This window comes from Lutra lutra, chromosome 7 (assembly GCF_902655055.1).
Source record: "Lutra lutra chromosome 7, mLutLut1.2, whole genome shotgun sequence".
NCBI classification, from domain to species: Eukaryota; Metazoa; Chordata; class Mammalia; order Carnivora; family Mustelidae; genus Lutra; species Lutra lutra.
Genome location: NC_062284.1, coordinates 109810018 through 109823313, shown reverse-complemented (window position 1 = coordinate 109823313; position 13296 = coordinate 109810018). Strand labels below are relative to the sequence as shown.

General features: G+C 36.8%; 1 protein-coding gene across 1 annotated transcript in view; it reads left to right on the top strand.

Moving 5' to 3' along the window:
* The window catches only part of KCNH5 (potassium voltage-gated channel subfamily H member 5), a 336334-nt gene that overhangs the window by 211463 nt on the left and 111575 nt on the right, over positions 1-13296 (top strand). Inside the window, exon 8 of the mRNA XM_047739277.1 lies at positions 6567-6766. Coding sequence (XP_047595233.1) covers positions 6567-6766 — 200 coding nt within the window. The remainder of the gene's footprint in view (positions 1-6566; positions 6767-13296) is intronic.

Below are 13296 nucleotides of genomic sequence, written 5' to 3'. Positions count from 1 at the left end.
CGGTCCCTATGTGGGCAAATATGCATAGTAACTATATTCTATCGGTCAGGCATGAGTGAGATGCCTGGATTCAAGGGCAAGGATGTAGACCCTGCCTGTCAGTGGAAGAGGTATCAGAAATTTGTGGCCATCTTTAATCTACCATAACTATCTTCAAAGTAATTTCTATGTGTGAATAAGGAAATATAAAACTTTTTAGATAATTATCCACCTGTATGCCAGAATTACCAAGGCTTTAACTATGATAAGCTTGCAAAAGTAGCTTGTCTAAAGTTGTCTTAAGCCTGAAAGGCTATGGAAGTGCATGTAAAAAGAGGCTTATCAAGTTTTACTAAATTAGCCTGGTTATTTTTAGTAAAGTAGGTAAATTAACTATATAGCATTGCATTCAAAGGGTAAAATTATGTAACAGACCTCTACAAAACTGGCCAGGCCCAGTATGGGCACTCAGGTTTGATGAATGATAATGGGCCTTCTCCAATTTATTTATTATCTTAATATAGCCAGGGCACGTGACTCCTTAGGTTCTAAATCTTTTATTGTCCTACTCACATTAGTAATGTCTATTCCTTCTGTGTTTTTGGATCACCAGTGGTGAGACTTTGATTAGCAAAAAGGGTGTTTCTGAAAAACTGTTTCTTAGGATTTTTGGTGTGTGACTATACTGGAAAAAATACTTGAACACTTACTATGTTCCAGAACTTGGTCTGTGTTCTAGAAATACAGTAAGGAGCACAAAAGACAAAGTCTGAAAAACAGCAGTAAACAAAAAGGACAAAGCCTGTACTCGTGGAATTTGCATTTCTAATGGGGAAGATAGATAAGTAAGTAAATGAGTAAATAAATAAGTAAATAATAAAGTGATAAATAAGATTAGGAACTTAGGTGTAGTAAGGTAATGGAGAACAATCTTTGAGAGAGGCGATATTTAGAAAGGTAGTCATGGAGGCCCTCTGGGGTGAGCTGGTTTTTAAGCAGATACCTGAATGAGGAGAGAAAATAGACCAGGTGAAGATCTTGGAGAACAGTGTTCCAGGCAGAGGGGACAGTTAGTGAAAGTGTGCTGAAGTGTTAATAACTGTGGAATGTTTGAGAAGCACCAAGAGGGCTCATCTGACTGGAGCAGAGGGATTGAAGGCAAGTGGAAAGTTATGATCAGTGAGGGAGGTAGTGCTCTGATTATAAGTGTCTGTGGACCATCACCAAGTTGAATTTAAGTGCCATGATGGAAAGGTTTTAAGTAGAGGAGGGCCATGATTATTTCATTATTTTTTTAAAAAAGATCATTCTTTTTACTGTGTGAAAAATTGTTTGCTAGCTATATTGATGATGGTGATGATGATGATGGTGGTGGTGGTGGTGGTGGTGATGGTGGTGGTGTGGATGCTGAGAGATAACATGGAAGCTTGCTCCCTATTGGATTCTCTTTTTAAAACTGTTTTATTTGAGTTATCTCATTTAACACAACCCTCTTGTGAAGATTCTCTTTAAAGTTTTAAGTGAAGAAATCGAATCCTAGACAGTAACTGGCCCATAGATACCCAGTGAACCAGTGGAAAAGCACATGCTCAGGAAGACGATGCAAGGATGCTGGTAAAGGTGGTGAGCAGTGACTGAACTGAGACTCTGTTCTGAAGGTAGAGCCAACAGGAATTGTTGATGGGTTAGGTATAGGAGAAGCATCAAAAACTGAATTGAAGGGTGACTCTGTAGCTTTTGGTCTGAGCAACTGGTGTGGCTTTGCAGTTCACTGAGATAAAAAGTACATTTGGTTGTTGGAAAGAGGATGTTGTAAATTAACAGTTCTTTCTTGGATATGTTTAACTTGAATGGCTATTGTGTGTCTGTAATTTGGCAGAGAGGTCTTTGAGAATTAGTAGCATGGAGATAATTTCTGCTGAGGTCAGTTTCCCTCATTATTGTGTATTCTGTCCCATGCCCGCTCTCATAAAACATGTGCCCATTTACTAGAATCAAAAAGACAAGAAATAACAAGTGTTGGTGAGGATGTGGAGAAAAGGAACCCTTGTGCACTGTTGTTGGGAATATAAATTGGCCTGGCCACTGTGGTGAAAACGGTATGTAGGTTTCTCAAAAAATTAAAATAGAACTACCATATGACCCAGTAATTCCACTACTGGATATTTATTTACCCAAATCAAGCAAAAAACACTAATTTGAAAACATGTATGCACTCCTCGGTTTATTGCATTATTTACAGTAGCCAAAATATGGAAGCAGACCAAGCGTCTTTCCATAGATAAATGGATAAAGATGATGGTGAGCGTATAATGAAATATTACTCAGCTAAATGAAATAAGTCAGAGACAAATACCATATGATTTCACTTATGTGTGGAATCTAAAAAAACCAAAACAGATGAACAAAGAAACAAAAAATAGAAACAGGTGCATAAACACAAAGAACAAAATGATGGCGGCCAGAAGGGACAGGGTAGGGGAATAGGCAAAATGGATAAAGGGGAGTGAGAGATACAGGCTTTTAGTTAAGGAATGATTAAGTCACAGGATGAAAGTTACAGCATAAAGAATATAGTCACTGGTATTGTAATAGTGTTATATGGTGACAGATGGGATGCAGCGTAACGTATAGACCTAGGAATCACTATATTCTATACCCGAAACTAATGTAACATTGTGTGTCAACTGTACTTCAGTTTAAAAGAATTAGAAGCAAAAATGCTGTTCCCACCGATATTAAATACTGCTCCTCCCTCCCCAAAATAAAACCCAAAACAGTTTTTAAAGATTCAGTTATTAAAACCTTTTGGGGTAATCTGTTGTGTCCTAATCAAGGCAGAATGAGGGAGGATCAAAGGTCCTCCAAGGGATTAGAATAGTACTATAAAATAAAAAAGAAAAGATTAGTTGATGATAGCCACATTGCAGTCAGATATAAGGGCTATTTAAAAATAGACATTTCAGGAAGTGCCTTGGGTGGGTCGGTGGGTTAAGTGTCCAAGGCTCGATCTCATCTCAGGTCTTGATCTCGGGGTTGTGAGTTCGGGCCCCACACTGGGCTTCACGCTGGGTGTGGAGCCTACTTAAAACAAAATAGACATTTTGGCAAACACACAAACACACACAACACAGATGTGTGCACATTAATCCTGGTAACACAGACTGTGGTGGGAAGCAGTGTTGTTGCTTGCTCTTACTATGCTTTTTGAAATGTATGCTAGTCCTAAGCATTAAAAATATTTTTAATAAGGAATTAGTAGTTTCTCTTTTCAAAGATATAGGTGTATTACACAGGTGTGTGTGATATACAATATTTTATATGATATTTACATGATACATTTTTAAAATTTTATAACATTATGTACCCCCCAAAATGAGTGCATATGAAACAGTGGTGAAATATGAGTAAGAGCAATAGTCTCATTAATTGCATTGTGCCATTTTCAATTTCCTGGTTTTGATAAATGACTTTAGTTGTGTAAGATGTCATCACTGAGAGAAGCTGAATGTGGGTACATGTGAACTTTCTACAGTTCTTTGGCAACTTCAAAATAAAAAAAATTTTTAAAATATAAATACATACAATTGAATGTCTTACCTTAAATTCTGACCTTGTTTAGTCTTACCTAGTGTAAGCCGCCACACACCCATGAAAATGGGAAGCAGAAGTGGATATCCTTGTAATATGCCAAACTTAATGGGATGTTGATCATATTCTTCATTTATTAATGCTGCACACTTTTAATACCGTGGCAGTTTTATTCATGTTTTAGTGCTTAAACTTTTTATATGAGCAGAATGTGTGCATATTTAATGTACCCAAAAAGATGAAATATGTGGTAATTTGTAAGACTAAAAGGCAGTAGTAAGACACTTTGGCAAATACAGCATATTGCAAACATTTTAGGGAGCCAAACAAGCTGAAACATGTCAAAATAATAGGTAGATCTGTGATATTTATTGACAGCTTATAATAGCTGAACACTATTAAAAAATGATCATAGCATTATTTCAGTAACTTCTGAAGTGCTCATCATCTTAATGACATAAATTCTCTTTATTTCTCGTCTCTGAAAATGAAAACTTCCGTATTTTGTTATATGATTCGTCTGCCATTAATTTGTTTACATTTCTTTGTCTTTCCTAATACCAACAGGGATGGAATAGAGATGTTAAATCTGTGATTACTTACTTTTTTGGTTTTTATTTTTAAATATAAGTGTTCAAAGATTTCAAGGTCCATCTTGCCATCGGCACCAACATGGATGGACCTACAGAGTATAATGCTAAGTGAAATAAGTCAGAGAAAGACAAATACCATATGATTTCACTCATATGTGGAATTTAAGAAACAAAGTGAATGAACAAAGGAAAAAAAGAGACAGACCAAAAAACATACTTTGAACTGTAGGGAAGAAGCAAACTGTTGGTTATTGGAGAGGCAGTGGGTGGGGGGATGGGTGAAACAGGAGAAGGGGATTAAGAGCACATATATTTTCAAGAGCACAGAGTAATGTATAGGATTATTGAGTTGCTCTATTTACCCCAGAAACTAATACAACTGCATGTTAACTACACTGGAAATGAATGAATGAATGAATGAATGAATGAATGAATGAATGAATGAATAAATAAATAAATTCATTCCCAGTTGAGAAATGTCAGGGCTATAGTGTTCCTACTCGGCTTTTTTAGTTTGTTTTTTGTTTTTTGCTTTTTTAGCATGGAAGGTTTATTGAGCCATAGAAAAGTGATAGTACAAAGCTCCTAAAGAAGGAGGGGACCCGAGGAGGTTGCCTTGTTCCTACCCAGTTTTAACAAAATATCATTGGTCTTAAAAATTGCTCTGAAATGGCATCAGAATCCCTAAATAACAGCAAAAAAAAACCCCAAAACAAACAAACAAGCAAAAAAACCCAAGTAAATGCTTATAAGATCACAACTTTCTGTTGTGAATTTATAAGTTGTTGTATTCAGAGAACAACTGTTCTTAAAAAAATGTATGACTTCTGAAGATAGATTAAGGTTCTGAAGTTGCTTTACTAGCTTGATTTTATACTACTGATGAAACTGCAAAATGAGCCAGACTGTAGTCAGTTTAGAGGAGTCATTTTTCAAATGCTTGGAGGATGCAGAATGGAAGTGACCCCTGGTGATACTCCACCTATTTGTGAAATGCTTATGGAATGTATGTGATTGATAAATACTGTGTTTATGAATATTAAGGGGAATAAAACACTGCCCCTTTTCAAAAGGGCTTGCTGCCAAGCAAGGAATGGAACCAAAGGGACTGGGTAGGGTGGGTGGGTAGAATTGGAGGTACATTGAGTCTGGGCTGAACTCAATTGTTTTTAAAAGCTTTTACAAGATAAGGTCAACATTGGTAGCCTGACCACATCTGGAGAGAGAAGTTTTGGTGAATTATGGGTTGAGGGAGAGGGTAGCAGTCATGGGTATCAAAAACTACTGCATTCATAGGGCTCTGTAAATAAATAACAGTGGTCTGCAAGTTGGCTTTAAAATGATGGAATCAAAAAACTTACAATGCTGGGATTAAACATGATATTATTATTATTATTTTAAAGATTTTATTTATTTATTTGAGACAGAGAGAGAGCACGCCAACGTATGAATGGAGGGGAGGGCCAGAGACAGAGGGAGAAGCAAACTCCCCATAGAGCAGAGAGCCTTATGCGGTGCTGGATCCTAGGACCCTGAGATCATGACCTGAGCCAAAGGCAGACACTTAATTGAGTGAGCCACCCAGGTTGTCCCTAAACGTGATATTAAACATGAGTTTAACAACTGGAATTGTCAGGCACTTGCAAACTTTTAAGTTAGCTCTTTATTCCAACCCTGTTTCTTTATTTAAAAAAATGGAACTCTTTGTCTTTATCCCTATATTTCTGATGTTCTCTTAAAAATATTTATTAGCAGAGAAGTATTACAAAAAGCTAAAAGAAGCAAGCAGTGAAAAAGAGCATACATTTCTTTTTTTTTTAATTTTATTTATTTATTTGACAGAGAGAGAGAGAGATCACAAGTAGGCAGAGAGGCAGGCAGAGAGAGAAGGAAGCAGGCTCACTGCTGAGCAGAGAGCCCGATGCGGGGCTCGATCCCAGGACCCTGAGATCAGGACCTGAGCCGAAGGCAGAGGCTTAACCCACTGAGCCACCCAGGTGCCCCAAGAGCATACATTTCTAAACTGGATCATCAGTCCCTGGAAAATGTAAATTGATTAGGCTTCATTCAGGAGGACAAGGCAGCAGGATATCTCTAGTCATAAGGCTAGAATTCCTTAGGCAGATTATAACTATGGCTTATCTCATCTTTAGGAAGTTGATTTTGCCACATTGTTTTGCCACACTGACTGGGGTGGCACATATTTGTGAAGTCATGTTTTTCAGACTGAAGGTAACATTTACTGAGTGAATATCAAATTCCAGGCACTCCTCTCAGGGATTAACATGCATTACTCTCTAAGAGTTTATAAAAGCATCTCTGTCAAACAATTCATTGATTAATATTCATACTTATTTTTCACTTGGGATATTTGTTTTAATTTCGTTATTTCTTCTTTTTCAGCTCTTCTTTATGCAACTATTTTTGGAAATGTGACCACAATTTTCCAGCAAATGTATGCTAACACCAACCGATACCATGAGATGCTGAATAATGTGCGGGACTTTCTCAAACTCTATCAGGTCCCCAAAGGCCTCAGTGAACGAGTCATGGATTATATCGTCTCAACATGGTCCATGTCAAAAGGCATTGACACAGAGAAGGTAAGGGTTATTATTATTGTCGTGGTCATTTATTTTCCATCTCAATGGGATCTTCAGATGCCTGTAGCTTTCCCACTCAGGTATTGCTTGTATAATTGCTTTGTAAGTGTTATGCTGTTTTTCATAAGTGACTTAGCAATCAATCGTAGTATGTATTGAGTGCTTAGGACATGCAAAGCACTCAAATGTTAATCATCAATTTAGAAATTGTGGTTTCTGAAAACTACTTATTACTCCCTTTCCCTAAAACGTTCATTACCAGAGTAATTTCCTACATTCCTCTAAAACTAGCTCTGCTGCCCTCTTTCCTGGCCAGTCTTATTCTTGATTTCTTCTTTGACTTTTTGCCCATTTTAAATTTAGAAAGAAATGTCCTTGATTATAAAGGAAAAAAATGAGCCCTCCATTTAAATCTCTCCCCTCTCTCACACATGTTTACAAAGGAACATACAATTCTGTATTTTCCTCTTTTCCTTACACAAATCTATAAAGTGGATACCACCTCCCCAGTCATTGGACGTCTCTAAGTTGCTTATCTTTTCATGAAATCTCTTCTAATTTTTCCTATCTATCTTAAATTAGAAAAGAAGGACCCAAAGCCCTCCTTAAAATAAACAAAACTAAATTAAAAAAATAAATTCTCACTTCCTCCACCCAGCTGATTCACATCAAATATCAGGGATGACAAGTAGGGCTTGCCCACGAGTTTTAGAGAATACCCATTTTGAGCTTTTTTTTTCTTTATGAGTATCAGGGGAGGTGATTATTTTTAGGTATTGAATTCTGACATGATAATCAGGTAGTACATTACTTTCCTTGCCATGTCCCACAAATTCAGTCTGTTCAGTTTGTTCTTTAAATCACATGATATTGACTTGGAGATTTCCTTTAAGGTCTGCTCAGTAAGCACCATTCATTGTTAAAAGGAAAGAGCAAATGAGCAGAGTACATGTTCTGTCGGAGGAATTTCCTTGAGGTAGTTTAAAGCCAGAACAGCTATCGTTAGGAGCAGATGGTTGAGGGGATATTTAGGGATTGAACATGGAAGAGTTTGAGGGAGGGAATCCTTCAGGGGAAGCGCAGGTGAGATACTCAGAATGGGAGGGGGAGGGGTAATTATTCCAGGAATCATGAAAGAGAGTGAGATTTCTGTCTTTCAGCATCTTACAAGCTGCAGTATTCATTTTCTAGTTAAATGGCCATTAAAATGGAATGTATGACCACAGACGGGAAAAGGACAAACTACATTCTGTGGAATTTGATGTATCTATGCCTGAGCCAAACAATATATGGTTATGGGGAGGGTATCCAGAGAAGGAAGAGAATCTTCCTCAGGGACATAGGTGAGACTCAGGGTTTAAGACATCAAATGCGTGATGTTCTTTGAGGTGCACATTCAGTGAAGCTGGATAAGAGGCAGCGGTCTACCTTGTTAATCAGCATTTCAGTCAGAAGCTTTTCCGTTCAGAAAATGCAGTGGGGTCACATGATAGCTGGCAGAAAACATCAACCAGATGACGGAATAAGGGCCCTTTTTGTTTGAAAAGAGACTGACCCATGGCCTATGCCACAGATCTGTTATTTGGCCGATTTTTGAGTCCCTGTTCTCTGTATTCCCAGATGGAAGGGAGCCAGTTAGGTTCTCACAAGTTTCCTCTCAAGGACCTCTCTGCTTCATGAGGTAGTGAGGGTCTTGTACCCTGGCATGCGTTGTGTCTGGAAGTGGGCACTCCAGGCAGTGGGGAACAGTTTATGGGTTCCTAGTATTTACCATGGGTATTTTTGTTTTTTTGTTTGTTTGTTTGTTTTTTGGTTTGCTTATTTTTTGTGGTCACAGAAATGTGTTTTTGATTAGGGGAGTATACACAGAAAGTGGAGTAATAGGAAAAAAAGATTGGGAGGCTAATATTAAAGGTAAAATAAAATGTTCAAATGAAAAGATTCTTAAAGAACTAAGTCAAAAAACTCCAGTGGATTAGATTTTGGATAAGAAAAAAAATCACAGATGTGCTTCCTCACTGAATGGAGAATCCAGAAAGAGTAGTTTTTGACTAAAGGGGGAAGCAGAGTTAAATAACTGACAAATATGAAAGGTTTGTTGCACATGTATAAAACATATTTAAAGTTTAAAGTGACAGCAAACTCTCCATGTCTATGTTGATTTCTCCCAGTCTATTAAGAAAATCCCCACCCAAATGTGTAAGAAATAATTGTAACAGATTTTTCCCAGTCTATTAAGAAAATCCCCACCCAAATGTGTAAGAAATAAATAAATGTAAAAGAAATAACTGGGACACAGTTGTAGGAGATTCTCATGAATTGTATAGTCAATAAGGATGAATTTAAAAATGCATTCTTACAGAAATAGACTCTGAACTTTAGAGAACAAACTGATGGTTACCAGAGCAGGTTTGGGAGGGAAATAGGTGAAATAGGCCATGGGGATTAAGGAGTGCAATTGTCATGATGAGCACTAGGTAACATATGGAAGTGTTGAGTCACAACCTTGTACACCTGAAATTGATAGATTTGGCTAAAAAAGTAAAATCTTTAACACCAAAACCCATGCAAATGAAAATAGAGTATATGCAACAAATATCACAAGTGAAGGGTTAATTGCCTTAATATGTAAAATGATTTTGTAAATGAATAAGAATTAGAACACTTGAGAAAAATGAGCTAAGTACATAGTTAATTTATATAAATACATAAAAATATAAATTAGTAATAAACATAAAATATTATTTTAACTTATAATAAATAAATATTGAAATAGCAAGAAACCATTTGTAATATGTCAAATGGGCAAAGATAATGCCCACTCTTAGCAAAAGCTGTAGTGACTGACACTATCATATAATTCTGTTTTTTTGTGTGATTTGGTGTGGCATTTCTCGAAAGCGATTTGACCAAGATAATATCTTAAACTGGGGTATATTCTAGAGCTTAGTCCCTGTGCCTCTTCCCTTTTCTGTTTATATTCTCTCCTTTGGTGATGTCATACAATCTTATGACTTTAAAAATGTATGCTAACCCTGCCCAAATATACACACTCACCTTGGACCTCTTCTTGAACTGCAGACTCCCTTATCCAACTGCCTACTCACATCCCATGAAGCTGTCCAGGTCTGAACTCCTCTTCTGCCATAAACCTGCTCCATGGCCGTTCTTCCCTAATGCAGTTAATGGAAACTCCACCACTCAGTTGAGTAGACAGACCTCCCCACATTAAAACCTCCACCAAATCCTGCTGGCTCCATCTCTGGTTCTCACCACTCCATCACCATCTCCTGGTCCAAGTCAGCATCATGTTCTACCTGGGTTATTATAGAGCCAAATAACTGGTCTGTCCCTTTATAGTATATTCTCAGCACAGCAGCTTTTGACCTTATATGGCTTTCATAATAAAGCTTTTTATCTATCATCTATCTATCTGTCATCTATCACATATTCATCTGTACTGCAGGCTTTTTAGAGAATAAGAATAAAGTTGATGAGCTTGCTAAAATACAAGGGTGGAAAAAAGGAAATGAAAGATTGAGGAGAGTAATCAAATAAATTCTGTAATTCACAATTTTAGCAATATGAATGTATTCGAGGATGTAGCTGTAGTAAACAGCATCTGAGTTTTGTTTTTTTTTTTTTTAAAGATTTATTTATTTATTTGACAGAGAGACAGAGATCACAAGTAGGCAGAGAGGCAGGCAGAGAGAGAGGGAAGCAGGCTCCCCACCGAGCAGAGAGCCCGATGCAGGGCTCAATCCCAGGACCCTGAGATCATGACCCGTGCTGAAGGCAGAGGCTTAACTCACTGAGCCACCCAGGTACCCCCAGCATCTGAGTTTTAACAGCTATCCTGTTTTTGATATCAGAGACCTCTATTCAACTTCCTCAGTAAGCCAAATACTTTGTCTTATTTTATATTTCTTATTCTTTTCTTTTTTTTTTTTTAAGATTTTATTTATTTATTTGACAAACAGAGATCACAAGTAGACAGAGAGGAAGGCAGAGAGAGAGGGAGAAGCAGGCTCCCCGCTGAGCAGAGAGCCCAGTTTGGGGCTCGATCTCAGGACCCCGAGATCATAATCTGAGCTGAAGGCAGAGGCTTAACCCACTGAACCACCAGGCGCCTCTTACTATATGTTTTGTTGATGGTCTCTTTCAGGTATTTTATTACTGTTGGTTGTTATTAGATTTAACTATGAGTATATACTGAAAAAGATTGAAATGTATGAAGTCAAATGTCTTTGTTCTAATGCTTCTCTTGTTAGTTCTGAAACAGTGAGTTTTTTTCAGTTGCTAGTACAATAGAACTTAATGATGCATTGCAACTAATTAGAGAAGAACCTGCGCCCCAGTTACTGACATTTCCTTCTATCATTTCCACATATTTAGTTTTATAGATTTTTTTGAATTCTGCTTTACCCCACAGGCAAATTAATCGCCGTGATTTAACTCAGTCTTACCTTGCGTTACGTGAATAATTCTTCCTCTAATACAAATTGTGGCATTAAAGTCAGGACTGACCTCAAGACTGTAGCATTTCTATCAGGAAAGTTTGCCTTAGGCAAATTTTCTATATGAAACAGTACTGAGATTAGTTTTATTTAGTTGAAAGTATTTTATTGACTACTAATTGCTATAGTTGCTTTAGATTCTTTTCAAATTTAATAAACAAAATCCATTCTCTGGGCTTTGCTACTCGTAACATCCTGTGCGTTTAAAAGACTGAGAAATGGGTGGAATGAGTGAGGATTTAAAAAAGAAAAAGGAGATTATGGGAAAAAAATAGAAAGGATGATGAAGCTTAAACCTTGTCGTTTTTTATTTTTCACTGTCTCACTTTTTCCCCTAACATGTAATTTGAAAAAGATCAGTAGAAAAAAGCTCTTTGGTCTTCATTTCTTGTTTCATGTGCTTTGTAATAAGCATAAAGTATCAGTAGGAAGATGTCATTATATGAAAACTTTTGGCAGAAATATGCAAAACATTCAGGCAGAAATATGCCTTTAGAATTTCAAACAAATTGAGATTTGAATATTTTAAAATCTTAGATTATTTTTTTAACCAAATCTATGAAAGAAGTACTCTACTTCTTCCAAATATGATGGGCAATATATTTTGTTTTTCCTACAAGTTAAAGTCACTTCCTTTTAGTCAGTTTACTTTTATTTTTTTTTTTTGAGAGAAGCATGTCTAAATATTTGTCTTTGTATTCCTAAATGTGAAAAACAGGGATGACATTATCACACCTGTCTCGTTTTCTTGGCTCAATATTTATTTATTTATTTATTTATTTATTTATTTATTTTTTAAAGATTTTTTTATTTATTTATCAGAGAGAGAGGGAGAGAGAGCAAGCACAGGCAGACAGAATGGCAGGCAGAGGCAGAGGGAGAAGCAGGCTCCCTGCCGAGCAAGGAGCCCGATGTGGGACTCAATCCCAGGACGCTGGGATCATGACCCGAGCCGAAGGCAGCTACTTAACCAACTGAGCCACCCAGGCGTCCCTTGGCTCAATATTTAAATACTTCAAGAGGTTCCTATGACAATGTACAACAGAACCCAAGAGTGAAGGCACCAGCCTTCCAAGAAAAAATCTGTAGACAAATGTGCTATGTTAAATAGATCATGTGAATCTGAACATTTGAGTGTAGTAAAATGAAACTGAATTGGTCTTAACATGAATTAAAAGTACTCTTGTCTTTGGATCAAGAGAAATAAGAGTCATTCCAGTCCATGTTAATCAGATCATACATAAAATACTGCGTTATAATTCTAAGGGATATTTTTAAAGAAATACTATCAAATGATAGCACACTTACCAGAAAATAACCATTATGGCATGAAGTTCTGGGAATCTTGTTATATGGTGGATAATTAAAGGAAATGTGAATATTTAGTTTAGCTAATTGAAGACCTGGGGAGAGTTTATGATAGGTGATTTAAAGTATCTTAAAATGCAGTGATCTAAATGATTCAGGAGAAAATTAACACCCTGCTGGTAAAGGATACAGGGTGAATGTTGTACAAAATGGACTTGCATGTCTTGATACTAATTTGGTAATATTAAAGAGATTATATGATAATTGTATTTGAATGATTTGGCATACTATTATATATCATATATTATTTCAAATTCAGATACACGTTCAAGATATAATACAGATACACGTTCAAGATATAATATATAGAAATTATAGAATAATTGCTGAAAAAGAAAAACAAAACTGGGGGCATCATGTTGCCTGATTTCAAGCTTTACTACAAAGCTGTGATCACCAAGACAGCATGGTACTGGCACAAAAACAGATACATAGACCAGTGGAGCAGAGTAGAGAGCTCAGATATGGACCCTCAACTCTATGGTCAAATAATCTCGAACAAAGCAGTAAAAAATATACTGTGGAAAAAAGACAGTCTCTTCAATGAATGGTTCTGGGAAAATTGGACAGCTACATGTAGAGGAATGAAACTCAACCCTTCTCTTACACCATACACAAAGGTAAACACAAAATGGATAAAACACC